The sequence below is a fragment of the Capricornis sumatraensis genome, chromosome X, assembly GCF_032405125.1.
Source record: "Capricornis sumatraensis isolate serow.1 chromosome X, serow.2, whole genome shotgun sequence".
Taxonomy (NCBI): Eukaryota; Metazoa; Chordata; class Mammalia; order Artiodactyla; family Bovidae; genus Capricornis; species Capricornis sumatraensis.
This window is the reverse complement of record NC_091092.1, coordinates 59,558,554-59,586,043: the sequence shown is the minus strand read 5'-3', so window position 1 is coordinate 59,586,043 and position 27,490 is coordinate 59,558,554. Positions and strand designations below refer to the sequence as shown.

General features: G+C 45.1%; 1 protein-coding gene across 1 annotated transcript; it reads right to left on the bottom strand.

Annotated features, from left to right (window-relative positions):
* Positions 1 to 327: 327 nt before the first annotated feature.
* Positions 328 to 14,519, bottom strand: GABRQ (gamma-aminobutyric acid type A receptor subunit theta). The gene is made up of 9 exons (XM_068963004.1): positions 14,371 to 14,519; positions 12,307 to 12,395; positions 7,943 to 8,010; positions 6,390 to 6,610; positions 5,114 to 5,196; positions 4,501 to 4,638; positions 3,656 to 3,808; positions 1,854 to 2,091; positions 328 to 1,135 (listed from the first exon to the last, which is right to left on the bottom strand). Exons 1-9 carry the CDS (start codon positions 14,517 to 14,519, stop codon positions 328 to 330), a joined length of 1,947 nt encoding a protein of 648 aa, XP_068819105.1.
* Between the last annotated feature and the right edge of the window lie 12,971 nt (positions 14,520 to 27,490).

Below are 27,490 nucleotides of genomic sequence, written 5' to 3'. Positions count from 1 at the left end.
GCTCCTCTCTGCCCTCTAAACATTTCCAGGTGGCTTTTCTGTCTTAATTGGGTGTTAGAAGTCATTGACAATGTGATAGTCTTCAGAAGGAAAGGAAATTCAGTGTGTTCTTTACCTCGAACTCCTCCTCAATCCCTTCCCTTCTGGCCAGAATACATCCTTTTCAACTACTCCCCACGTCATGTTTATTAAGAAAAAGGTAGAATGGACTCAAGTGCCCAATAACTATAAAGTAAAATGAAGGCAGAAAAGAAGGCAAAATGGAACAAAAAGGAACTATGAAAGGACCACAGCACAGTGTCCCTGCCACTTGGGGACACTAGGGAACTAATAGATATGATACACCCAGTACACAATGTTGAACACCACAAAGGCAAGAGGGAAGAGGAGCCGGGAGCATCGGTCAACCTTAGGGATGTAGTCAGGGTGAAAGAGATCGGAGGAGAACCCTTTACTGAAGGAGCAACCAGGGCTTGGGGGAAAACTGTCATCAGACTCTGAGTTGGTCTCCTTGTCTCCATCAAAGTCCATAAAATCATCACTATGGAGGCTTCGGGTACTGTCAACTTTACGCTTGAGTTGCTCCTCAAGGTCAAGGTAGCCGCTCTCAACTCTGACATCATCGGGTAAGCTATGGATATCACGAAGGGTGTTACAGATCTCCTGAAGCTCATAGGTTGCTTCTTGCACACGCCTCTGGCCATGAACAAGCAGACGCTTCTTGCTGGGGTCATTGTCTTCACTCTCATCAGAGTCAGAGCTCTCTTCAGGGTCTTCTTCTGGGTCATGGGTCTCAGCACAGCCATGGGCCTCAGCATGGTTGCAGATTTTGGTGGGAACAACACTGTTATCAACATCAATACCATTAACTCGAATGCCGTCATCATGCACCACCTGCTCTGAGGTGGACGGGAGATCACTCAGACTTTCTGTGGTGGCCAGCGAGGCCCCATCAGAGAGAGAGGACAGTGAACTGAGGCTTTCTGAGGAGGCCAGTGGTGCTTCCTTTGTGAGGGAGGTCAAAGAGCCAAGGCTTTCTGGGCTTGCTAGGCCGGCCCACCGTGGGCTGGAGGGAGGAGAGTCAGTTTCATCTTCTAGGTGAACCTGGTCATTGAATGCTGTATGAACAACCACTGTTGGGGAGGGAGGAGAGGAAGGACTTTCCTCATCAGCACGATTGATGGGCTCGTCCACTGGGTAAACTGCCTCTTCTTCCCGGTGTCTCTTGTGCACATGGTGCTAAGGAACAGGACCAAGAGGCTGTTAGCATATACAAGGCTGTTAGCATCCAGGACTTACGCTGCCCACTCTGGAGTGCTGTGTAATGGGCAGAGGCAAGACCTTCTCAGGCAGGTGGGGGTGGGCTCCCTGTGAAGCAGGGACACTAATACACTGCCAGCAGCAAAAGACTCAGCATGGCTTTGGAGTCAGAAGAGCAAAGGAAGGAGAGGTAGGTCAGCCTCTCTGGTGTCTCTTCCTTGCAGCTTCCCTGTGTTCCCCTTTCCTTCTGGCTCCATGGCCTACCCTTTGAAGCATGCTGAGTAGACCAGATCTGAAGCCCAAAGGTCTGGGGAAGTCTATCTCTGCCACTTGTTAGCCTTGTGACCTTGGACAATGACTCAACCTATAAAGGAGTGATGATAAATTGTTCTACTTCTGTCTTATCTGGTGTGTGTGTGTGTATGTGTGTGTGTGTGTGTATGTGTGTGTGTGTGTATGTGTGTGTGTGTGTGTGTATGTTGTGTCGAAGATGAAAGGAGCTAAGAAATTCAAAAGGTTCAAGTGCTAATCTTAGGTTTAAGAGGTGCTCAAAGAAAGTGGATTGTCATTCAAAAAGCCAAACCTGCTCTGCCTCTTGGTAGCGGTAGCGCTCCATGACTCTTAGGGCTCTTCTGAGTTGCCTCTGAGAATGCCGGGATCCTCTTCGGTTGTAGAAAAGGTAGTTGATGTAGACATACTCCACCAAGGAAAAGAACACGAAGAAGAAGCATACGACCATATAGATGTCAATGGCCTTGATACAGGAAAATTGGGGGAATTTATCCCACAGATGTGAGTTGATGGAGTTCAGGATAAGCATTGAAGTCAAACCTATAAACAACACAGCACACAGTTAGTCCCCTCAGGAGGCTGAAGTTCTTGCACAAGCCATCAGCCCCACATCCCACTGGAAGGGAGCAAAGGCCATCTCTGAGGTCAAGAGGGCCCTTAGCAAAAGGTCTAGCTTTCCTGGCTTAGGACCTTGGCTCAATTGCCCTTTTAGCTTCTTCACCCCCATCTTTAGGCCCAACCTGTACTTCAACAGTTCAGTGACTGTTGTTCTTAGGGTCAAGTCAAGAATCTCCAGCCATGGTTCATAGTGAGTTACACATCTAGCCCCATTTTACCCTATGATGCTCCTTCCCTTTTTTGCCTCCTAGTATATAGGCTTTCCTGTGATCCATCCCTCAGAAGGTTTGGTGAGCACTAAAATATTGCACAAATATAAAGGTTTAGCGTACTGTGTGCTCCTAAAGAAGAAGGCTAAAAAGTCTGCCCCAAAGATGGTGAAGGAGAAAGCAGACCAGAGTGTGGGATAGACAGGCATTCTGAAGAGTGGGACCAAACATATTTGGGAGCTTAGGCCCCTCCTTGGTACTGCTCAGAAGTCTTCGATACTCCCCATTGTTTAGGCATGAAGTTCCAACTGCTTAAAGTGGAATTTGAAGTTATTCCCAAGTCAGCCCAGGCTTTCTTCCTGATACGCTCCCCACTTCCCCAGTTTGTGTCCCAGGTAAAAGTGTGAAAGTTGCTCAGTCATGCCTGACTCTTTGCGACCCCATGGATTATACAGTCCGTGGTATTTTCCAGACCAGAACACTGGAGTGGGTAGCCTTTCCCTTCTCCAGGGGATCTTCCCAACCCAGGGATCAAACCCAGGTCTTTTGCATTGCAGGCAGATTCTTCACCAGCTGAGCCACAAGGGAAGCCCAAGAATACTGGAGTGGGTAGTCTATCCCTTCTCCAGAGGATCTTCCCGACCTAGGAATCAAACTGGGGTCTCCTGTATTGCAGGAAGATTCTTTACCAACTGAGCTACCAGGGAAGCCCTTAGTACCCTGCAATTTACCCTTCATCTGTAAACAAGCTTCCTCTTTCAGGGAATACTGAGACTAATGTCTCTGCCTCCTGGAAGTCTTCAAAACCCAGGTTGAACAGTACTTTCCTACTGCAGTTATAGCCAAGAAGACCCAGGTCATTTCTTCTTCTGGACTCTGATTGTGTGTATCTCAGCCTTTTATTAGACATTTGTCAAGGGCAGTTCATCTAGAAGGCCTCTGCTGCTTCACAGGCATTTTGATATGCTTCTTAATCAGTGTTTACTGTATTCCATTTCTAATATAAATTTGTGACTTATCCATCCATTTATGTATCTAGCAAAGAGAAATTCTGATAGTTTGGACCCAACATGTCAAGATACCAACCCAGATGTCTTTTTGCATCTGTCTCCAATGTTGGTCTCTCTGCTGGGGGTTGGCTGGGCACCTGTACAAATGCCTGTTAGTCAGGCCCCATCTTGTTCCCTTGCCTGTGCAGTCACACACTGCTCCTTACTCTCAACTTTTTTCTGAGCAGGATGAGCCAAGTTCTTCCCTGAGATGGGGACAGGACTTACCGACTGTCACCCTGGCTGCAGAAGATTCATAGTTCATCCAAAATGATATCCAAGAAACAACAGTGGTGAGGACGCTGGGCCAATAGATCTGCACAAGGTAACTGGTGACTTCCCTTTTGACCAGGAACCTCAGGATCAGGCGCACATAGGAACCTGGCCAGCAGACAGACTGATATTAGGGTGGCAGGGCTGAGGGGATTTTCAGGGTGAAGTACAGGATGGTTGAGGGGAAACCAATGGCCACTTGATACAGGAAAATTGGGGGAATTTATCCACAGATGTGAGTTGATGGAGTTCAGGATAAGCATTGAAGTCAAACCTATAAACAACACAGCACACAGTTAGTCCCCTCAGGAGGCTGAAGTTCTTGCACAAGCCATCAGCCCCACATCCCACTGGAAGGGAGAAGTGGAAGTCCCACTATCCCAGCCTGGGAAGTCTGCAGACCTGACCCCTTTTGCTGCCTTAATGCCAGTGACAACGACACATATTAGTAGGCCCATGTGGCTCAGCAAGTCTGCTATCTCTTCCTTCCTTCCTCAGTTGCTCCATGTCAACTGAAGTTGAAATGGTAGAGAGAGGAGATATTTCAAAGGTGCCACAGATGGAGCAGCTGGCCCCGAAAGGAGGCCTGTGTAGTGTCAAACCCAGCAAAGTGCTGCTGCACTCATTTCCTCACTGGCAGAAGGTAAGCCTCTGGGACTTCCTGAAGGGGGCTTTGCAAGGTGTCCAGAACAAGAAGAGAATAGGAAAGAAGGCAGAAGAGATTCTAGAGGTCAAAGGCAGAGGTCACCAGGAGTTCCCTAGCATACAAAAGAGACAGGAGAGGAGGGGGTCAGACTCACCTGTGTAGAAAAACACCTCTTTGGTACTGATCGTCTTTCCCAGGAAGCTGAACTGAGGGATGTGAAGCTTCTCTGTCCCCTGGACGGCATTCCCACTGCCTTCCCAGTAGAGCAGGATGTCATCAACTGTGTAGCCATCTACAGGGGTGAAGCGAGCAGAGTCAAAGGAAGCAGGCACAGGTGGCTTTCATACCAGAGGAGTTTATAAAAACCAAAGGATAGGTAGAACCTACAGTTTGCAGTTTTGTGGGTCTGACCCTGGGGCAGTGGGACACATGAAAAGAGAACTTTCAGTCTGGAGTTTCTTATCCAGGAAGAAAAGCAGAGTAGACAGATGTGCCATGAGCTTGTGCACAAACTCCCCAGAGCACGGCACATTCCCATATGGCACTACTTCCATCCTGAAGGCCACCTTCTCCCAGATGCCATATATATATATACACACCCCGTCTGTCTGTCCATCTGTCTGTCTATCTATCTATCTACCTAGGAGTGAAAAGGTGGGGAGGGAGTAGGGGACATATGCAGTCCCTCTCACTGTCAAGTGCACCTTTGGTTTCCTCATGGCCCCGCACCCAGGAAGGGAAGAAGGGGCCATGGGAGACGAACGTACAGCTCTCCACCTCCAGCTTGCAGGTCTGCTTGTCCAGAGGGAAATTTTCCAGATTCATGGAACAAGCTGCTGTGGTGGTGAGCCTGCAAAGGAAAAGCAGAAGGAAGAGGAAAGTGAGTCCAGCCCAGGCAAGTAACTGTTCCTGAGAAAACTGCAGGGGTGGAGTGGGAAGAGGTGACCCAAGGACTGGCCCACACTGCCTACATTAAAGCTGGGTACTCCTCTTCCTTTCTTGTTTCCTTCTTTCTCTTCCCCTCCCTTCCTTCCCTCCAGAGGAAAGATGAGTTACAATAAAGACGAGTTGTGTAAGGAGGAGAGAGGAAATCTGTATGTAACAAAGAAACCAAAAAGTGGTGTAGGACTAATAGAGATGAGAACAGATGCATGGCATGTCAGAAAACCTTGGGGTGTCAAAATGGGAAGGACCCTGGAGGAAACTGAATGCAGAGTCGGAAAGGGGACTTTCTTGCTGAAGAAGCAGCAAGACTGTTAGGAGGAAACCACGACACTGAAGCAGCTGAAGTGCTAGATCTGATGTATGTGGTGTGCACACACTGATGTGAGCAGCGACCCAGACACACCTTTGGCTATGAGAACTGCCCCTGCAGCACATCCATCTCTGTGCATCTGCTTATGAGTGTCCTAAGGCTTAGCAAATGCCAGTGAGTGTAAATGGGCAGGAGGGATTAATATCTCTGAGGTTAGCTATGGAATGAGGCTTCAATTGCCATGTGGGAAGTCCTATAGAAGAATCTGAGGAGGGATCTTGGAAGACCTGGGGCCATGGGAGAAGGGACCAGTTGGGAATAGGATTTACAAAAGCTTTCTGCAGCCCCAGCTGGGAGCCTCTGGACTCCTCTTTGTCCTGCTCTTCCCAGCTGCCAAGCTTGTCTCTTTCAACTGTTAAAGTGATTTCCATTTTGTACAGTAGGTGGTGTGTGTGTGTGTGTGTGTGTGTGTGTGTGTGTGTGTGTGTGAAAGAGCTATACCCTAGTAGGTACCTGTTGTAGAAATTTTCTGAGATAAATTAACTCTTACACTTGTCTTACAAGATGGTTTGTAAGAGATGAGGCCGTGAGGAGGGCTTTGGTGACCATCTATTATGTTACAAATAGACCCGCGGGGCATTCCAGTGTGCATACATTCTGTTTGTACAAAGCCATAGGCAGTAGATGCACAACTGCACACCCCTGGGCCCCCTGGATGCTGCACAATATATGACAAAAGGCAGAGATCAGTCCTGCCAGGGTGATCCCCAGGTCCCTGGGGAACTCACCGGATGCCATATCGCACGGTTCCATCTGGGTGAAGCTGAAACACGCGGTTTTCCACAGTTGCATCATGAACAAAAGCCTCCTTGCTATTTAGAAAGTAGCAGTCAGGGACCCACAACTTCTCAAGCAGCCGATAGTCCAGGGTCAAGTTCAGGTTGGTCTCATGATATGCTAAACGTGGATCTTTCCAGGTCTGATGAAAAAACATCCTAATGGTATAGTCCTGAGGAGAGAAAGTTAAATCCTAGTTGTAAGTGGGGTTGTTCAGCTTTTGGTCCTCCGAGTTGGTGTGTGTGTGTGCATGCAGGTATATGAAATTTATCTTAAATATAGACAAGTAATGAAACATGTAAGAATGTTCAATGTTAGGGATAATAAAATGAGCTCCATGTAATTAAAATTCAGATTAAGAAATACAATGTTCCCAATAACTTTCAAGCTTCAGTGTATCCCCTGCAGATCATATTTCCCACATCTCCCAGCAGTAATGCATTATCTTAACTTTTAATGGTAATAATTTTGCTTTTTACATTTTTTCTCCATGTTTTCCTAAGTTTTATTGCCTATGCTTTTCTAAGAAATGTATTGCTTACTTGGACTTACTTAAAATTTTTTTTCTGAAAGAAATCACACTCTCTGTGTTCATAGCTTGCTTCTTTCACTCAACATCGTGCTTGTGTGTTTGTTCAGCTTGACGTTGATAGTTAAAACTTGTTCACGTGTATTGCCGGATAATATTGCCTTATATAAATATACCATATATATTACTATGTGATGACACCATACATACCAAAATCACAATGAAATAAGAACTATGAAGCCAAAGTTCCAGTTTATATTCCCACTAAGTGCAGATGAGAGTTCCAGTGCTCCTGCCTTGCCTATATTGGTTTTGTCTGACTTTTGACTTTTTGCTGGTGCAGCAGGTATGTAATGGGTTCTCACTGTGGTCTTATTTTGCATTTCACTGATTAATAATAAAAGTCAAATATCATTTCATAAGTGTATCTGCTACTTGGATTTCTTCACAAAAGTGAAGTTCCTGCTTGCATTTTCTGATCATTTTTCCATTGTTTTAAAATATTCTTATTAAGTCACAGGAATTATGTGTATTTTCAATACCAGTCATTTGTGTTGCAAATATCATTGTCCAATCTGACTTGTCCTTTCAAACTTTTCATACTGGTTTTGTTTCTTTCTTTTACAAAGCTGAAGTGCCAAAAGTTTTGGCTAAAGAGAATATTATTATAGTTGAAGTTACCAGTATTTATTTTTATAATCTGTGTTTTCTGTCTTTTTTAAAAAAAACTCCTTACCTCTCTCAAAGACACTAAAACAATATCTTATATTTTAAAAGCTTCATAGATCTTTCACTTTTAGATCTATAATACATCTGGATTTATTTTTCATTTCAGGTGGTTGTAGTTTCTGAAACCTATTATGTTCCTCCATGTGGGCTCTGCTGCAGGTCATAACAACAGGAGTTCACTTATGACCCTGCTCCTTGTCTCATGTACTTGGTCCCCCGCCCCAAGGCTGGAGCTGACACACTTACCATAGTCACTTCTGAGATCTGTTCAATACTGGAGACATAGATAGACACTCCCACTGGCACAGGGGTGCCTACAATACAGGAAGACACTATTACATTCAGGGTAGGAAAAAGGGTAAAAAACTGCCTGAGTTTGAACATCATTTTGGCACTTACTAGCTGTGTGACCTTGAAAAAGTTACCTAACCTCTCTGAGCCTCAGTTTCCTCAGAATGGGGATAGTGATAGTACTTAACTCATAGTTAATTAATGCAAGCCAAGCACTTAGAGAAGGGCCTGGCTCACAGTATGCTGAAAAGAAAGGGTCAGGCCAAAATAAAGAAAAAATAAGGTGATGAAGCACTCTTTTTCTAAATGTTTTCTGGATAAAAACTCAAGAACAATGAGACCCAAAACAAGATATATGCTGTGCATGAGCATATTTGTGTGAGTTCATGTGAATGTGTCTATGTGTGAGTGAATGTGTGTCTTTGTGTGAATGAAGAATGAATGTGTGAGCTGTGTGCATGAGTGGATGTGATCATGTTCACAGACATGAGTAAATCTGTGCATGTATTCATGTGCAGGTGAATGTGCCAGTGTGCACATGAGTATATGTGAGCATGCCTGTGTGTGAGAAAAATGCATGAGTGTATTTGTATACTTTAATGTGTTGTGTGGGAATAAATATGTGAACATGTGCATGTATGTAGGAATGTTGTGTGGGAGTGAATTATAAGTGTGTTCCTGTGCAAATGAATGTTTGTGTGTTCATGCATGAGAGAATGTGTGACTGTGAATGTATGTGAGCTTGTTAATGCACAAGGCAACATGTGAACATGAGTGTGTTTGTGAGCTTGTTTGTGTATGAGTTAATTTGTAGGTGTGTTTGTATACATGTGCATGTTAATGCATGAATATATTCATGTGTGAGTGAATTCATGAATGTTGTTTGTGAGCATGTTTGTCTGTGAGCGAATGTGTGAGCACATTTCTGGGTGAATGAATGTGTGAGCACATGCGTGTATTTGCATATATCATGTGGGAGTGACTATGTAGGTTGTTTGTGTGAGCCTGCTCACTTGTTAATGTATTTGTGAGCATGTCCATGTGTGAGTGAATGCATGATCATGTTTGCATGTGAAAAGTTGTGTTTGGGAATGTAAGTGAACTTATGAGTACGTGACTGTATGTGTGAGTGAGCATGCTCATTGTGTGTATATGTGAATACATTTGTGCATGTGACTTTGTTCATATGCAAGTGAAAAGTGTGATAAGTGATGATGCTTCTACACTCACACTAATCACACTTATGAGTGTGTGTGAGTTTATGTATGCATGTTGATGTGCTTGAGAAAACATTTGAACATGTCCAAGTGAGTATCGTTGAATGTGTGAGTGTTTGTGACTGTGTTTATGTGTGAGTGAATGTGCAACTATGTTGATGTGCAAGTGAACCCATGAGCATATTCATCTGTGTTAGTGCGTCACTATACACCTATGAGTGAATGTGTGAGCATGTTCATGTGTGAATGTGTTTGTGAGTTGGTGAAAATTTGGACATGTTTGTGTGTGAGCATGTGTGAATGTGAGTGTCTTCATGTATATGAATGTCAAACCATGTGTGAATATGTGTCTATGTGTGAGTGAATGAGTGATTTTGAGTGTGTTCATGTGAATGAGTACATATGTGAGGGTGTTTGTGTGTATTAATATGCAATTGTGATTGAATCTGTGTATGTGTGTGTCTATGTTTCTGCCTCCTGGCTTTCTTTTTCAGGACTAGGTGTTAGCACTGCCCATTCCAATGTGATAATGAATGTGCAAATATGTCATAACTATGAAGTACTGTAGAAAACATTTTTATTGTTTCCTCATTGACTCAGGACTCCCTCCACCCAGCCCCACAGCTGAACCATTATTCTATGTGTATTATATCACACTGCTGTTACGGAAACAGGCATGATGCTTCCGATTCAGCCTGCTGGCTTCACTGCAGGCTGACTGCCTAGAAACTAATCTAGAAAGTGCTACTGGAAATCCATGTATGAATGGCATCTGAGAAGTAAATGAGACTCCGTGTGAGGGCATAACCAGCTCCAGCATTCAGGGCTATTGTGAATGATCCCTGGCAAAGTGCTTGTAGTGATAAGGGTTTCTAGAAAGGCAGTTTTTCTTTATTATAGCTTTTCAGGCTCTCTGCATGCCTTTAGAGGAGGATGAAAGCTGTGTTAGGCAGGCAACAAGCCCCAGAAGGGCAGGGCAGCCATCCCCTTGGCTAGCTCACTCTAGTGTCAAACCTGTAATCCTGGACCATTCTGTATCACTCAGGCAATCCCATCCTTTATAGCAGAATCCTGGAGATCTGAACCCTAAAGTGCCAGGGCTCTGCTTTGTCTAAAGGCCCCCAGTTAAAGGGGCAAGTGGAAACGTGCAGTCCACATTCCCCTCAGCAAGCCATGAGTTCTGGCCCAGGAGTGCAACCTGAAGGAAGGGGGCTTGAGATCTTTTTTTTTTTTTTAATTTACCCACATAGAGGGAACACCTTATGTGCTAGCAGTGGTCATAATGAGAGCTTAACTAAGATACCACACCCCTACAAGCATAACAGAGGGGAACAAGAAGCTTCCAGATAAGGTGTCTAAATGTCTAAATGCTAGAAGGTTCTGCCTTGTCCTTGTCCTCCCACCTTCACCTACTCTTTGGCCAAACTGGGGGCCGAGCTGCTATCAGACTCCCCATGCATGTCCATGAAGCTTAGTGTAATCCAGGAGGTTAGACATCAGGTGTAAACAAATTCAGGTTAGCTCAAAATATGGCGGTGAGGTGCCTTGAAGATCTGTGGGTCAGGAGCACCTGACAACCCCCAGAGGTTGCCCCTTGCTCTGTTTCCTCTGTTCCCTCCCCCTGGCCCTGTGTGCCTGCAGAGATGGCAACCTGAAGCAGTGGGGAGAATGTGCTTGATGTACTCAAATGGCTGCTGGTCAGCCTTTGCTGAAAAACATGAGAATGATGGAGGAAAAAAAAAATGCAACAGCTACACCCTTGACACCTGACATTCGTTGCTTGGTGCAACTGGTTCAGTGGGGTGCTGGCTGTGCCCTAGCACTTGCCTTCTGTCCTGTCCACTCCAACTTCCCAGTCCCTAGTGTACACTCACCTTGGATCCGAGGGCTGTACCGCCTTCTGCCTTCACACTTGAAGGAAGCAAAGCAGCAAAGAGGATACCAGTCAAGTGCCCCGCCCCCAAACCTTAGGACACCGGGAAACCAATAGGTCTTCAAGGTAGCTCCTAGGCAGATCACAGAGCCCCTAGTGGTCTACCACAAAGGCAATTGCTAACAGCTGTGTGCCCTTGAAGGCGGAGGCATTGTGTATTCAGAAGACCTCTATTCATACAAATGTGCTAATGTGAACATTAGCATCCATTAACCCTTTAGAGTGGGTGTCTAGTTCTACCACCTGCAGGAAGGGAAGTGCTTGCTCTGACTTAGCCACCTTGCTTTTTAGCTCTTTCCTGGTTTCCTTTGAGCCAAAAGACCCCTCCTCTTGTCTCTCCTTGGTCTATGTTTCCTGGGCGTCGCTCAGCCAGAGAACGCTATTCCTATTCCGTGGGGTCCAGGTAGGGTTCCTGTCATTTTGTGCTGTGAGATGGTCCATCTCCCTTTCCAAAGCGGGGGCCAGGGTGGGGTGGGATGAGGGGCTAAGCAACAACAGGAGAAATTGATGTATTGGTTTCCTGGAGTTTGTTACTTCAGTTTCTTTGTCTTTTCTCAACTCTGTGCTTGAGATCTGAGACGTATAGATTTTACTTAGCACATAAAGCTATCAGAAGTTCCTAACGTAATCAAGTGGGATTCATATGAAGTCCCATGCTGACTGCAGTGTGTGCAATAAACTGAACTTGGTGGGAGCTGAAGGCTTGGGGAGGGTGAGCAGAGGCAGCAGAACCTGGGACCCGGGTATACAAAGTAAACTAGGCAGAGAAGACCATGCCCTTAGTTTTCAACTAGCTGAATGGGGGTAAGGGCCCAGGGTTCAAAGATGTGTGCACAAGTGGAACGTGTGTCCTCCCCACAGATGGAGCAGAGAACTCCAGCCGGAGAAGCACACCTGGGGTGATGAGTGCTTCTGCGGTCCAGGCAATGTGCTTCAGGCTCAGGCCGATGTACAGGAGTGTGGAGGGGGCACAGAAGTGGGAGAAATACCGGCAGAAGAGCCACAGGCCCAGGACTTGGGGCCTGGGAATGCTCTGCTGGGGTCTCTGGAGGGTCAGGAAAGGGGGTCTGCAGAGGCAGAAGGGCCCAGTCCAGAGGAGTGCCCCTGGTCAGCTCACTGGGTGGGGCTGGTTTGCTGTGTCTCAGCTCTAGTACCTGGACGTGTCTTACCTCCAAAATTGGGCCTCAGACGGCCATCATAGTTCGACAGCACCCTGTCCAAAATCTTGTGAACTGTAGCTTCATTTGCACAATTTTTGCTGGAACAGAGAAGTCATTCATAGGTATTGGTCATCAGTGAATGCTGCATCACTTCTCAGAAAACAAACAGCAAACAGCACCCCTGACATCAACTCGCCGGGGCCTTCTCTCCGCCCGCACACACGCAGACACGTGCAGTCACTGATGCAGACATGTGCATCATACATGTACACATGACTCCCCGCTCCCTCCCCTTCCTCCAGTGAGTCAGCCAGAAGCGCAGCAGTGACGCAGACTCTTCTTTCCCCCTCCCCCTCCACAGCCTTAATCCAAAGGGTGGGGCATAAAGACTGGCTTTTTGTTACCAGGCAGAATTGGGGGGTTGGGGGGGAACTGTAGGGGAAGTGGAGAGGAGAGGGTGTGGGCAGGCATGAGCGCTCATAGAAACATATTACCTCAAGGCCCCTAAGGAGCCCCACCTTACTATCGGCCTGGATGCACTTTACCCCCCCCCCCAGTACCTCCATGAGCTGAGCCCAACCAGCCTGCATCCTCCACCTCACTCACATTTCCCCTACCTGGGCTGGGGCTGGCAATTTGCTATCACGTCTATGTGAATCTTGTTCTTGCGCACCTCTGTTTTCAAGACTTGGCATGTGACATATGGCACAGAGAGAGCCTTGCTCGTGTAGTAGAGATTTATGAGCCTCGTCAATCAAATCATTTCTGATCCTTGGGTTTCAGAGCCATCCTCAAAAACACATGCATTTTTGGAGCAGGCATTTCTTTGGCTAAGCGTGTGTTTCCAGCCTAGACGTGTTTTGGGTGAGCACATGTAAATGGACCCAGAGAGCTGGCCTTTCCAGAAGTCTCTGATACGCCCTTTCAATTCACATAGACCTTCACTGGGGCTTCTTTTCCCCCAAAGGGGGCTTGTGAATGAGAATAGGCCCTGACATCACTATAACTCTTAGTATCTTTCACGCAGTGACTATGGAACGTCAGCCCCTGCAGATCTCATGTGCGTGCATGTGTGTGTGTGTGTGTGTGTGTGTGTGTGTGTGTTCACTAGCGCAATCTGGTATCTTGGGTTGAGGACATTGCAGAGCTTTCTGCTGGAACCTTGCCCAACTATCCCCCTCCCCTTTTTCCTCATACATGTTCTTTTCTGGTTTGCCATTTGAAAAATTATTCTCAATCATCTTTTTAAAAAATCTCAATTATCTTTAATGAGAAAATTTCAAAGTGTGCACATGAATGATTTCCAAATTAAAGCAATGCATTTCTGTGTGTTAAGGACCACACGCACTACCCATATGCCAGTGCTCAGGATCTGTGGCCATCACAAACACACATTTTCATGTGATCTCCACGTAAAGGCTGACTGTTTAACATCTCTTCAGATATTTGCAGACCCAAACAAACTAGAAATCAAACACCAAATCTTAAAATGTTTAATTGGAGTCACTACAGAACTGCACCCATCTCAGGCCACACGGTTATATGTTATACAGCCACCGATCGCACTGTCTGGGGCTCAGATGAGGCTGAGTCAATAATTTCTGTCTGCGGCATCGGAAAAGGTCCCTCACTGCTCAACACACAAATTCACGAATACACGCACGCGCCTCAGGGAATAGAGAAAAAAATCCGGACTCAAACAGGTGTCTCCACAGTTTTGTGAATTTCCCATCACCCTGTACTCCCACCCTCAATCCTACAAGTGCTAAAGGGTGTGACTGGGAAAAGCTGACGGGCTTTGGTCCCTGGGGATGGATGGCAGATCTTGGGGGGAGGGCACCCTTCCCCGCAAGCCCCCGGGGCTGCAGTTAACAGGTGGGCTGAAGCACCAGGGCTCTATCTCCCCCCTACTCTCAGCCCACCACCCTCCAGGGATCTGGAGGCTGGGCCAGCGCGCCAGGGATCGGCGAGCCCGGGTCCAAGTCTTCCCCAGCCCGCTCCGTCCAAGAGGTCCGAGGCTGCCGCCGGTCCTCTCCTGTCACCGCCATGCCCCACCTGGCGGCTCATGCTTACCAGTCGAAGAGGTTCAGGACGACTTCGGGCACGGTGGAGGAGAGCTCTAAGTGGAATTTCGGGGTGGAACTGAGGTCGCTGCCCTCTGCGAGCCAGGTTCTGATGAGCAGCAGAAGCACAGCGGCTCGCAGCATCCCTCGGATGCTCATGGCTGCGCACTTCAGGGCTTTGGAGGGCGCGAGAGGCTGCGGTTCGCCGCCGCCGCCGCCGGGGAATGGGACCAAACGAGCGAGGACAGTGGGAGGCGAGAGGGAGCTGGGGGGTCGCGAGGAGTCGCCTCTAAGGAGACTGCAGCGAGAGTTTAGGGAGCAGGGGGAGCAGGAGTCGGACTGGAGTCCAGAAGCCAGGCTAGTGTCCGACCCGGAGCCTTAGGACGCGCCCGGCGGCGGCAGGGTGCGCTCCGTCTGCAGCCGCTCCAGGCTGTGACTGGGCACCCAGCCCCGCGTCCGCTGGCTCCGCCCACTCCGACGGTCGCGCTGGTCGAACCAATCCAGCAGGTGCCAGAAGCCGCACAAAAAAGGCGCGCGCTCCAGCCTCCGCCCTCAGCAGGCGCACCGCCCGGCCCCCCGCCCCTTCAGGCCTCCGCAGTCTCGCCCCCGCCAGTCACAGACAGGGGCGGGGCCGGCCCAGGGGAGGGGAGGAGCGTCGCTGCTAGAGGGCTGAATGCGCGTCCTCAGCCAGGCACCCGATGGGTCGTGTTTTCTCTCGGCAAAAAAAAAAAAAAAAAAAAAAAATCAAAATGTGCGTGTCTTTTGAAAGACCGTGTGCCCAAGAGTTTTGTTTTTCGCGGTGAAGGGAGTGAAGGAATTTGCTCTGTCTGGATGTACCTTCTGACAGGGCTGCACACTTCTGGGTCCCCAGGACAGAGATCGGGAACTGGAAGTGTTCATTGACTGGGATCGCACTGAGGTGTGACGGTCCCAGAGCCAGGGCCGGCATCTGGGAAGGGGAAGGAGGCAAGGACCAGTGTTTCAAGGGATTGAATCCTTGGAGAGCCGGCGACTCTGATGCTCCTGCATTTTGGGGCCATCAGGTGGAAAAGCCAGGAATTTTGACTAGAGGGCCACTCTCCTATGAAACAAAAGGCTCTCAGAGGATAGGAAAATTCTTCCATCCCAATCCCCTCTGTCCTTTCTATCTCAGATCCTTGAAAAAACAAGTTCAGAAAGAAGTCCTTCAGAGCCGTGTACCAGGCGGGCAATTCCTAAGGCATGCCATTGAGAAGGGTTGCAATGAATATGGATTCACTCATGGTTCACTCATGGTTAGCTCGGAGAAGGAAATGGCAACCCACTCCAGTATTCTTGCCTGGAGGATCCCAGGGACAGAGGAGTCTGGCGGGCTGCCGTCTATGGGGTCGCACAGAGTCGGACACGACTGCAGCGACTTAGCAGCAGCAGCAGCATGGTTAGCTAGAACATTCATACAGAGATGGAGCTTTCTTCTCTTTTCTTTCAGGATTTGGTGAATTGAGACTACTTGTGCCCCGAAAACCTTCAGTTGCCTGGTAGATTGGGCTCCTCCTCGCCCCGCACTGCCCACAGTCTGTCCCTTTCCCAGGCAGCCTGCGGACCTCTGAAACCCAGAAGTGCACAGCCTTGAGCATCCAGGGATGCTTCCAGCCGCTGCGCTCTTGCTGCTCATCAGAACAGTTAAATGTAACTCTTTATCCCCACATTCTTAACCACCTTAGAATCAAACTTTTAGAAAATGTGTTTCATAGTTTTCTGCCTTAAAAAAAAAAAAAAAAAAAAAAAAACGAGCAGATCACCCTCATACCTTCCTTCCCCTTCACCCCACCACTGGAGCAAATGGTCTCCTTCCCACATGAGTGCAGAAATAAAGATGATGGGACCTATATGTCACTGACTATTACATACAGGGGAGAAAGCAATGGCACCCCACTCCAGTACTCTTGCCTGGAAGATCCCATGGATGGAGGAGCTTGGAAGGCTGCAGTCCATGGGGTCACTGAGGGTCGGACACGACTGAGCGACTTCACTTTCACTTTTCACTTTCATGCATTGGAAAAGGAAATGGCAACCCACTCCAGTGTTCTCACCTGGAGAATCCCAGGGACGGGGGAGCCTGGTGGGCTGCCATCTCTGGGGTCACACAGAGTCGGACACGATTGAAGTGACTTAGCAGCAACAGCAGCAGCAGCAGCAGCAGCATTACATACAGGAGTGGATCAATAAAACCCATCCCTGCTGCTAGCCGGCCTGCCCTTGTTGTCTCCGATCATCCGGGAATATTATAGAGAAAATCCTTGCTTGATAAAAGTGGGAGGGTCGTTCCAGGTCATTTTGTCCCAGCCTCTTGACTTTAATATGGGGAAACTGAGGCCCAGAGAAGGAAAGGGGATGACCCCGAGGTCACATAACAGTAGATGCCCAAACCACTTCCAGAATGTTTATTTATTTATTTATTTTTAGTGTGATTCAGGGATGACTGGAAATTCAGGCAACCACCAGCAGATGGGAGTAGACTTATTTAGATGCAAATGTTCCCAGTACCCCGGAATTGAATTCCACAGGCAACTGGTTGGTCCCTCATTTGTCAGGGGAAAACAAGACTGAAGCCTGAAGTTCAATTCCTAGGCGCATTTGTGACTATGGAAATGGTCATAAAGTTGACGATGATGCATTCACTTTCAGACTTTACATCCCAGAGGGTGTTCCCCTACTTCTGCTCTCCCTAGAGGTATTGCTTGGCTGAAATTTCTAACTCACAAGATCAATAACCCCACAAAAGACAAGAAATACAAAAATGACAATGTAATCTGTACTCGTTGAGCTTTTCTCCAGTTAATTTATTAGAATATCTGTAACTATGCAGATTGAATGGACTTAAACCTGAATATTGAATGGACTTACACCTGAAGCCCACTTTGGCCACCTGATGCAAAGAACTGACTCATTGGAAAAGACCCTGATGCTGGGAAAGATTGAAGGCAGGAGAAGAAGGTGATGACAGACGATGAGATGATTAGATGGCATCATGGACTCGATGGACATGAGTTTGAGCAAACTCCAGGAGTTGGTGATGGACAGGGAAGCCTGGCATGCTGCAGTATATGAGGTTGTAAAGAGTCAGACACAACTGAGCAACTGAACTGAACTGAACTGAAACCTGAATATGGGACCATGATGTAGGAGAAAGAACACTGACCTGGAAGTCAGCCCATCTGGGTTCCAGTCCAGGTCTGCCACATGCAGCGAATGTTTCAGTTTGGCTGGAGTGTAGGGTGTATTTGGAGTAAGACAAGGTGTAAGGGAGGTAAGAGGCAAGAGATTAGGTGAACCTGGCCTGGTGAGCACCACACACTGAGTGCACAATAAATAATTGAGGCAAGAGAGAAGCAGTTTTGGACCTAACTGTCCAAGAAAAAAAAAAGGAATTTGATTTTTATTATAGAGTCAGCTTGTGCTTTTGAAAAGATTGTGCAAGGGAATGGCTCAATCAAATGGTGTCTTGGAAGATTCCCTTGTAAAGGAGAAACTGGAAGGAAGAAAAACTGAAAACGATGACAATAATTAAGATGCAGTGAAACCTCAGAATTCCAATGGCATTTTTCACAGAAATCCAAAAAAAAAAAAAACAAAAAAAACAAACAAACCAACAACAACAACCCTACAATTCATACAAAACCGTAAAATATCCTGAAAACCCAAAACAATACCAAGAAAGAACAAGGCTAGAGACATCACAACTGAGGATTGTAAACTATTGAAAAACTGTTGTAATCAAATAGCATGGTACTAGCATAAAAATAGACATAGAACAATGAAATAAATTGAGATCCCAAAAGAAAGCCCACACCTATATGGGCAACTCATATTGGACAAAGGAGCCAAAAAGACTTAATGGGGGAAATGAGTCTCTTCAATACATGGTGTTGGAGAAATTGGATTAAGCACATGCAGAAAAATTAAATCAGATACCATCTTGCACTACTCATGAAAATTACTTTGAAATGGTTGAAGACTTAAATTTGTTGTTCAGTCACTCAGTCGTGTCTGACTCTTTGCGACCTCATGGACTGCAGCACGCCAGGGTTCCCTGTCCGTCACCAACTCCTGTAGCTTGCTCAGACTCATGTCCATTGAGTTTGTGATGCCATCCAACCATCTCATCCTCTGTCACACCCTTTTATTCCTCCCTTCAATCTTTCCCAGCATCAAGGTCTTTTCTAATGAGCTTAAAGACCTTAAACTGTAAGACTACTAGAAGGAAGAATAGAGGAAAAGATGTTGACATTGGTCTTGGCAACTGTTTTGTTTTGTTTTGTTTTTAATATGACATCAAAATTATAGGCAACAAAAAGCAAAAAGCAAGTAAGGCTATATCAAACTAGAAATCTTTTGCACAATGGAAAGAAAGCCTAAGGAATGGGAGAAAATATTTACAAACCACACAACTGATAAAGAGTTAATACAAAATATAGAAGGAACTCATACAATTCAATAGTAAAAAAGCAAAAAAAAAAAAAAAATCTGACCCAAAAGGGTAGAGGAATAGACTATTTTCCCAAAGAAGATATACAAATGGCCAATAGGCACATGAAAAATCAACATCACTAACCATCGGGTAAATGCAAATCAAAACTACCATGAAATATCACCTTATACCTGTTAGACTGGCTATTGTCAAAAAGACAAGGGACAGCAAATGTGGATGAGAAAAGGAAATCCTTCTGCACTATTGGTTGGAAGTATACATTGGTACAGTCAGTGTGGAAAATAGCATGGAGATTCGTCAAAATTTAAAAACAGAACTACAATATGATCCAGCAAACTCACTTCTGGTTGTATATGCGAAAGAAATTAAATCAGGATCTCAAAGAGGTATCTGTACTCCCACATTGATTTAAGCATTGTTTACAATAGCCGAGATATAGAAACTACCTAAGTATTCACTGATGGATGGATAAAGAATATGTGGTACATATACATAATAGAATATGGTTCAACCATCAAAATGAAGGCAAGACTGTCATTTGGGACAACAGGGATGGAGTTTGAGAGCATAACCCTAAGTGAAATCACTCAGACAGAGAAAGACAAATATTGTATGTTCTCACTTATGTGTGGAATCTAAAAAATCCAAATTCAAAGAAGCAGAGTAGAATGGTGGTTGCCATGGACTGAGGGTGGAGGAAATGGGGACATACAGGTTAAAGGGTACAGATTTCCAACTGTAAAATGAATAAAGTAATTTGATGGCTCAGGTAGTAAAAAATCTACCGGCAACGCAAGAGATCCTGGTTCAATCCCTGGGTTGGGAAGATCTCCTTGGCAAAGGGAATGGCAACCCACTCCAGTATTCTTGCCTGAAGAATTCCATGGACAGAGGAAACTGGCAAGCATCCATGGGGTTGCAAAGAGTCAGACATGACTGAAGTAACTAACACACAAAATGAATAAGGTATGGGAAATCTAATGTTTAGCATAGTGACTGTGACTAACAATAATGCATTATAAACTTGGACCTCTGTTCAGTTCAGTCGCTCAGTCGTGTTCAACTCTTTGCGACCCCATGAATCACAGCACGCCAGGCCTCCCTGTCCATCACCAAGGCCCAGAGTTCACCCAAACTCATGTGCATCGAGTCAGTGATGCCATCCAGCCATCTCAACCTTTGTCGTCCCCTTCTCCTCCTGCCCCCAATCCCTCCCAGCATTAGAGTCTTTTCCAATGAGTCAACACTTCGCATGAGGTGGCCAAAGTATTGGAGTTTCAGCTTTAGCATTAGTCCTTCCATTGAACACCCAAGACTGATCTCCTTCAGAATGGACTGGTTGGATCTCCTTGCAATCCAAGGGACTGTCAAGAGTCTTCTCCAACATCACAGTTCAAAAGCATCAATTCTTCGGCACTCAGCTTTCTTCACAGTCCAACTCTCACATCCATACATGACCATTGGAAAAACCATAGCCTTGACTAGACGGACCTTAGTTGGCAAAGTAATGTCTCTGCTTTTGAACATGCTATCTATGTTGGTCACAACTTTGCTTCCAAGGAGTAAGTGCCTTTTAATTTCATGGCTGCAATCACCATGTGCAGTGATTTTGGAGTCCCCCCAAATAAAGTCTGACACTGTTTCCACTGTTTCCCCATCTATTTCCCATGAACTGATGGGACCAGATGCCATGATCTTCGTTTTCTGAATGTTGAGCTTTAAGCCAACTTTTTCACTCTCCTCTTTCACTTTCATCAAGAGGCTTTTTAGTTCCTCTTCACTTTCTGCCATAAGGGTGGTGTCATCTGCATATCTGAGGTGATTGATATTTCTCCCAGCATTCTTGATTCCAGCTTGTGCTTCTTCCAGCCCAGCGTTTCTCATGATGTACTCTGCATAAAAGTTAAATAAGCAGGGTGACAATATACAGCCTTGATGCACTCCTTTTCCTATTTGGAACCAGTCTGTTGTTCCATGTCCAGTTCTAACTGTTGCTTCCCGACCTGCATACAGATTTCTCAAGAGGCAGGTCAGGTGGTCTGGTATTCCCATTTCTTTCAGAATTTTCCACAGTTTATTGTGATCCACACAGGCAAAGGCTTTGGCATAGTCAATAAAGCAAACTTGGAAAGTAGATCTTAAAACTTATCACCACCACCAAAATAAAAATTAAAAAATTCATTTTATGAGGGGATGAAAGTGAAAGTGAAAGTGTTGGTTGTTCAGTTGTGTACAACTCTTTGTGACTCAATGGATTGTAGCCCACTAGGCTCCCCTGTTCATGGAAATTTTCAGGCAAGAATACTGGAGTAGGTTGCCATTTCCTTCTACAGGGGATCTTTCCAACCCAGGGATTGAACTCAGGTCTCCTGCATTGCAGGCAGATTCTATACAATCTGAACCACCATGGAGATATCAACTATCCTTTTTGTGGTAATCATTTCACAATATATACATTTGTCAAATACCCATGTTGTACACATTAAACTTACATATGTCAATAATATCTCAAAAAAAAAAGGTAAAGGTAAAATAAAACAAAACAACACCCCAAAATAGTGAGGCTAAAATCTAGAAGAAGAAAAGAACCCAGAGGGGGAAGTCTGGCAAGAAAAATCATTTTGCCCTGAGGGCACTTGATGAGTCATAAGGGAGTTGTGAGACTGAGCTCTGGTTGTGGTGCCCTCATGAGAAAAAGGGATAAAAGTTGAAGTCCAAGGCCCAAACAAGTGGGAAATGTGACAAGCCTTCCTACCACTTTAAACTGAGACTCTGAGTAGCTACCCTTTCAGGATAATGGTGAACTAGCAGTAACCAGCCCTTGCATAGACTTGTAGTCCATATACCCATCATTGGGATGTTCTGTGAAGCTCTGAATTTGGATTAAAGTAGTGTTGGACAGGTATCATCCCCAGGCATTTGTCAGAAGCAAATGAGAATACTTTCTATAAGGATGTACTGTCATCCTAGGCCTGAAATCATTGTTACAAATAATTTTTCAATAATACGTCAACACATAGTCAGAAGTAACTAGGCATACAAAGAAAAATATGTACTGTGAGTTACAGACAGCAGAAAAGAATAGATGACAAAAACAAATTCACAAAGATTTTAGACATTAGAATTACAAGACACACTATAGTAACTAATTGATCATATTTCAAAAAAAGATAAGCTTGAAAATATCTTTGGGGAACAGAAGATGTCATATAGACAATTTGGGAAAGGATCAAATATAACTAGAACTAAAAAAATATAATAATAAAAATTGAGAATTTAATGGCTAGATGGGTTTAACAGAAGGCAAAATGCAACCTAAGAGAGAGTTATTGAACTGGAGATAGGTCACAAGATACTGTCCACAATTATGCCTGGAGAAACAAATTATGTGTAAAAGAGAAAAAGGTAGATCAGAGGCACAAGGAATAGAGTGAGATCTAACATACATTTAATTGATGTCCTGAAAGAGAGGCAAGAGAAATGTGAAAGAAGATTATGGCTGAAAATTTGGATCCATTAGAGGCATCATAGTGAAAGTACATAAAATCAGAGACAAAGAAAACTATGATAATAGTTCAAGGTGGAGGTGAGGTCCTAATTAAGGGCAAAAGTAAGAGAGATTGAAACAAGACTATGGGATGTTAGACCCTGGCCTTCAAAATCCATTTGACCCAAATTTTCCATGAAAAACAATTTAATAAAGATATTGCCCATTTTATTCCCAATTAACAAAGTATATTTGTTAAAAATTGGATTATTTAGAGCAACCTGACACGTAGGAGCTTCACAGTTGTCATGCTTGAAAGGCCATCTTCCTATAAGTATGTATTTCTTGTCTCATGGGCCATGAAAGAAGCAAGTGTTCTCCATGGGTCTAAAATGCTGGTTGCAGCTGATTTCAAAGACTTGAGAAATGTGCTTATATAAGGTCTTCTAAGAGTAAGCAATGGCACCCCACTCCAGTACTCCTGCCTGGAAAATCCCATGGATGGAGGAGCCTGGCAGGCTGCAGTTCATGGGGTTGCTGAGAGTCGGACACGACTGAGCGACTTCACTTTCACTTTTCACTTTCATGCATTGGAGAAGGAAATGGCAACCCACTCCAGTGTTCTTGCCTGGAGAATCACAGGGACGGGGGAGCCTGGTGGGCTGCTGTCTATGGGGTCGCACAGAGTCAGACGCGACTGAAGTGACTTAGCAACAGTAGCAGCAGCAAGAGTAAGCAGAATAAAAGTGAATCTTCACAGAAAGGCTTCCTTTTGATTCTGCTGCTAAGTCGCTTCAGTTGTGTCCGACTCTGTGCGACCCCAGAGATGGCAGCTCACCAGGCTCCCCCATCCCTGGGATTCTCCAGGCAAGAACATTGGAGTGGGTTGCCATTTCCTTCTCCAATGCATGAAAGTGAAAAGTGAAAGTGAAGTCACTCAGTCGTGTCCGACTTTGCGACCCCATGGACTGCAGCCTACCAGGCTCCTCTATCCATGGGATCTTCCAGGCAAGAGTACTGGAGTGGGTTGCCATTGCCTTCTCCATCCTTTGCTTACCCTCCCCCAAACTTTCACTCAGTTTCTAAGGAAAAATATATAAAATAATTAATTCTGTGCTTCCCAGGATGCCTTATTACAACCTTCAATCTTGACCACGTGCTTCACTCACTGTCTAGCTGGACTGCTGTTGAATTCCCATAGGGGTTTCCTGACCTGTTACTAGAGCTGTTCATATAATGGCTGGTTGACTGGCCACCTGTCAAGGATGGCCATATATGGGCATCAGAGTTTCTGTGGTCTCCTGCACCTCTAAAATTCTCTTCCAAAAACCAAAGCTGAAAAACATCTCTTGGTAAAGTCTTCTGAGAGAAATTTCGAGTGTTTTTGCATAGACTCCTTTATGTATTTCTTCTATTTGAGGGACAAACATTCTTATATATCCTCTTGAGCCTCCTCCCTAGAAAACAATTTCTCCAAGAGAAAATCTTGTGAGAGCTAGAAAGCTTTCTCTGTTGCCTCACCCCAAGCCAATCAGAAAGTTGGCAACAATGAAGATCTACTTCATTTGTGGCATGCAAACATGTCAACACCAATTTTGATCAAATGTCCTTAAGAGACAAGTTGCTAGAATTTTGATTCTGAGTTTGCAGGCTTTCTCTTCACTTTTGCTGGGAATTTACAATTTGCGTAGGTCACTGCTTTCCCTCTACAGTCTGCAGAAACTTGATTTTTGATATATAGCATGTTCCAGCAGTATCTTACTCCCTTAGCATGGAAGAGGAGGTATAGGAAGAATGAGCCACTAACTCAAAGGGCTTCCCCCCGCCCCCCAGAACTGGTTGTAGCATATGTGCTAAAAAGGATTTGACTAAAAATCTGAAGATTTAGATTGGAGCACCATCATCAGCTACCTAGGCATGTGTCACTGCCTCTGAATCTTAGTTCTTTCATCTAAAATATGGGTGTGATAGTAATGCATTTAATGGAACAATATAGTCAAAGGGGAGCCTCTGACCTCGCTAACTTCCTAACTCTGGGTCTTCACCTCACCTAATTCTTTAGCCCTATCAAATTTCTCATAATCTCATTCTGGAAAGACTGCTGTCATTACCACTACTATCCACCAGAGGTCCTCAGCTTTTTTGGTCTAATTGTCGAATGAATCTGTTTATTTAATTGTTTCCCGAACGCCGGGACGCCAGGCTGACACGAAAAAACATTTCAACTCCACAAGCAGAACAGACGGGTGATAAGCACAGGAAGCAAAGATCCTTCTGATATAGGAGGTTTTAGTGCACAAATGGATAAACTTCTACACCGGGGTCCTAGCGGCCACCAGTTACCCTGTACCTTAGCAGAGCTGCTGATGTCTGGCCTTGGGCACCTTTGCTCCTGTTCCCAGGGGTTGAGAAATGGTGATCTTGTACAAACGGTTAATAGACAGCTCCTGGAGTTGTGCAGGGCACAGAATTCTTACTCATCTTTTAAGACTCAGTTAAGCTGTTATGAAGCTTTTTCCAACTGGCCAGGCAGAGATAGTGACTCTTTTCTTCACGTTCCAAGGGGTGCCTTCAACTGGGAGGGGACATATGTATACCTATGGCTGATTCATGTTGATATATGGCACAAACCAACACAATATTGTAAAGCAATTATCCTCCAATTAAAAATAAATAAGAATTTAAAAGACAGTCCTCTAGACCATCACTTCCCTCTTGTATTGGTATCTTTGCCTCTCATCTCTCTTCCGGGATGGACTGGGAGTTCCTGTAGTCTGGCAACTGTTTCTGATTCATCTTGTAGCTGTCTGTAACCAGTTCAGAGTCTGCTTTAGAGTGAGAACTCAAGAGATGTCTGTTGAAGGAAGCATCCCGGAAATGAACACAGGAAAAAAATTTTTCCGCAGTTGGAGTTCCCAGAACATGAGGACTTGGAAGTGGCTATCATATGTATTGGTTAGAAGGCTCAAAGGTGACAGCTGAGAGAGAAGTCTAAGTGCCACATGTTGGGGAACAGGCTTTGCTCTATGGTTTTTTTGGGTTTCATTTTGATGAAAGGAATCCAGAAGATGTGTTTCTCTACCCAAACCTCAAAGAATGAATCCTCTTTCCAAGAAGGGATGCTGTAATTCTGTCAGTGGGTGGGATTTAGAGGGAGATGGATTTTGGCTTAAACTTAGCTCTGATGGAGGGAGCATCAGAGTCAGACAGGGACTTGAATCCCAGTTCTGCCAATCACCATCTATATGACTTTGGACAAGTCACAGTCTCTATCTGATCCTCTGGCTTTTCATCTGTAAAATTTGAGGATTAAATGGGGATTAAGTGAGATCAACATGGTAAAGCACCTAGAGAAATTATTGACACAATTGTTAGAGTGGATGAAAGAGGTACACTACCCAGGGCTTCTCTAGTGGCTCAGTGGTAGAGAATTCGCCACCAGATGCAGGAGACCTGGGTTCCATCCCTGGGTCAGGAAGATCCCCTGGAGGAGGAAGTGGTAACCTACTCCAGTATTCATTCTTGCCTGGGAAATCCGATGGACAGAGGAGCCTGGCGGGCTACAGTCCATGGGGTCACAAAAAAGTTGGACATGACTTGGTGACTGAGTACCAAGCACAACCACATTCATTCAGGGCAAGCAAAAGATGGGATGAGCTCCCCATCACTGGAAGATGTTCAATGACAGACTACATGACTGCCTCTTAAAAATATTATGGAGAGAATAGTAATGGTTGGGCCAGATGAAAAAAATTGAAGTCTTTTCCATTTATTAGTTTTATAATTCAAAAATTCCCAAGGATTAGAAGTGTAAACATAAAGGTATATACTGAGACCACTCTGCTGATGTAGAGTGCTTATGTCCAGATAGGGTCTTTTTGGAGCAATTAGCCTAAGTATGTGAGTACATGCTATCCAAGGACTTGTGTGTGTGTACAGCAGTGTTCAGGGGAACTGGTACTGTCTCAAACTTGAGAGTACATTGCCAGCTGTGATGCCTGCTGCTGCACATCTGGCATCTTGCCCAATAATCAAATAAGCCCCTGAAGCGACTGCATGTTCATTTTATTGCTTGACTCAGTCAACCGAGGCTTTCCATACTAATCTCTCATTTACTCCTTTGCAGTTTTATCGTAATTGATTCTTGTTTTGGGAGAAGATTTCAGGAGCTGGTACAAGGAAAGAGTATTTATTGGTTGTCGTCGCTTTTCTGTGTGACTCACCATCTCTCTTTCAATTTAAGCTTCGAAAGAATCTCCATGATACTTTTCCCCACAGTGCCCTCCTCAGATCATGGCTCCCACCTCTAGTTCCTGCCTTCTTGCCTGACTTGGACTCTTGCAGTTGTCTTCTAATTGGTTTTCCCCTTCAGTATTTGCTCCGACTTATTCCATTCTATATTCAAACCATTTACTATCTGATTCCAACTGACCCTTCTAGCTCCCTCCTCCCCCTCCTTCCTGACATGTGCACCTAGCTCCCATCCAAAGGGGCTACTGGCCTTTCCTTAGGCAACAAACTCCCTTTTGGTGAATATTCAGTTTGCCAACTTCATTTGCCTAAATCCAACTTATCTTTTAAACCTAAGACCACATACCTTCCCCCACAAAGCACCCACGAGGGCTCTTACTTTGTGTCCTGATCACACTGTCCCTTGTATTAGAGCTCTTTGTGGGTACAGCTTATCCTCCTTAAAAGTCTGTAAGCTTCCCTCCTATCATCATTAGCTATATTCTCTCCATATCTCTTCTAATTTCAAAAACACTTTTTGCCCACTGTGTTTTCTCCCCTGAATCCCTATCTCATTTAACAAATAAACAAATAAGCCCAATCAGGATTTGTGTGGGTTGTACTGAAAAATAATTTAATGCCTGACATCCTGAAAGCACAAATTACATAACTCATTTTAGGTGCTAATTGACAATGAGTTAAAAAAAAAAAAAAGCATTCAGGCTAGAAATGATCGATTCCACTGAATGTTGCCTAAGTGTTCTTAATTAATCAACAAGGAGCCACATTCGAGCCCATGGCACCCTTTTATCTCTTTTAGAAAATGTCAAACTCAAGGGAAAGGTTTGTTAAACTATTTATTTGATTCATTTCTTAGCTTCTGGGCTTGACTATCTTAAGCCTTTGGTTTGTACTTGGGGATTATGGGGTTTTTAAGAATTG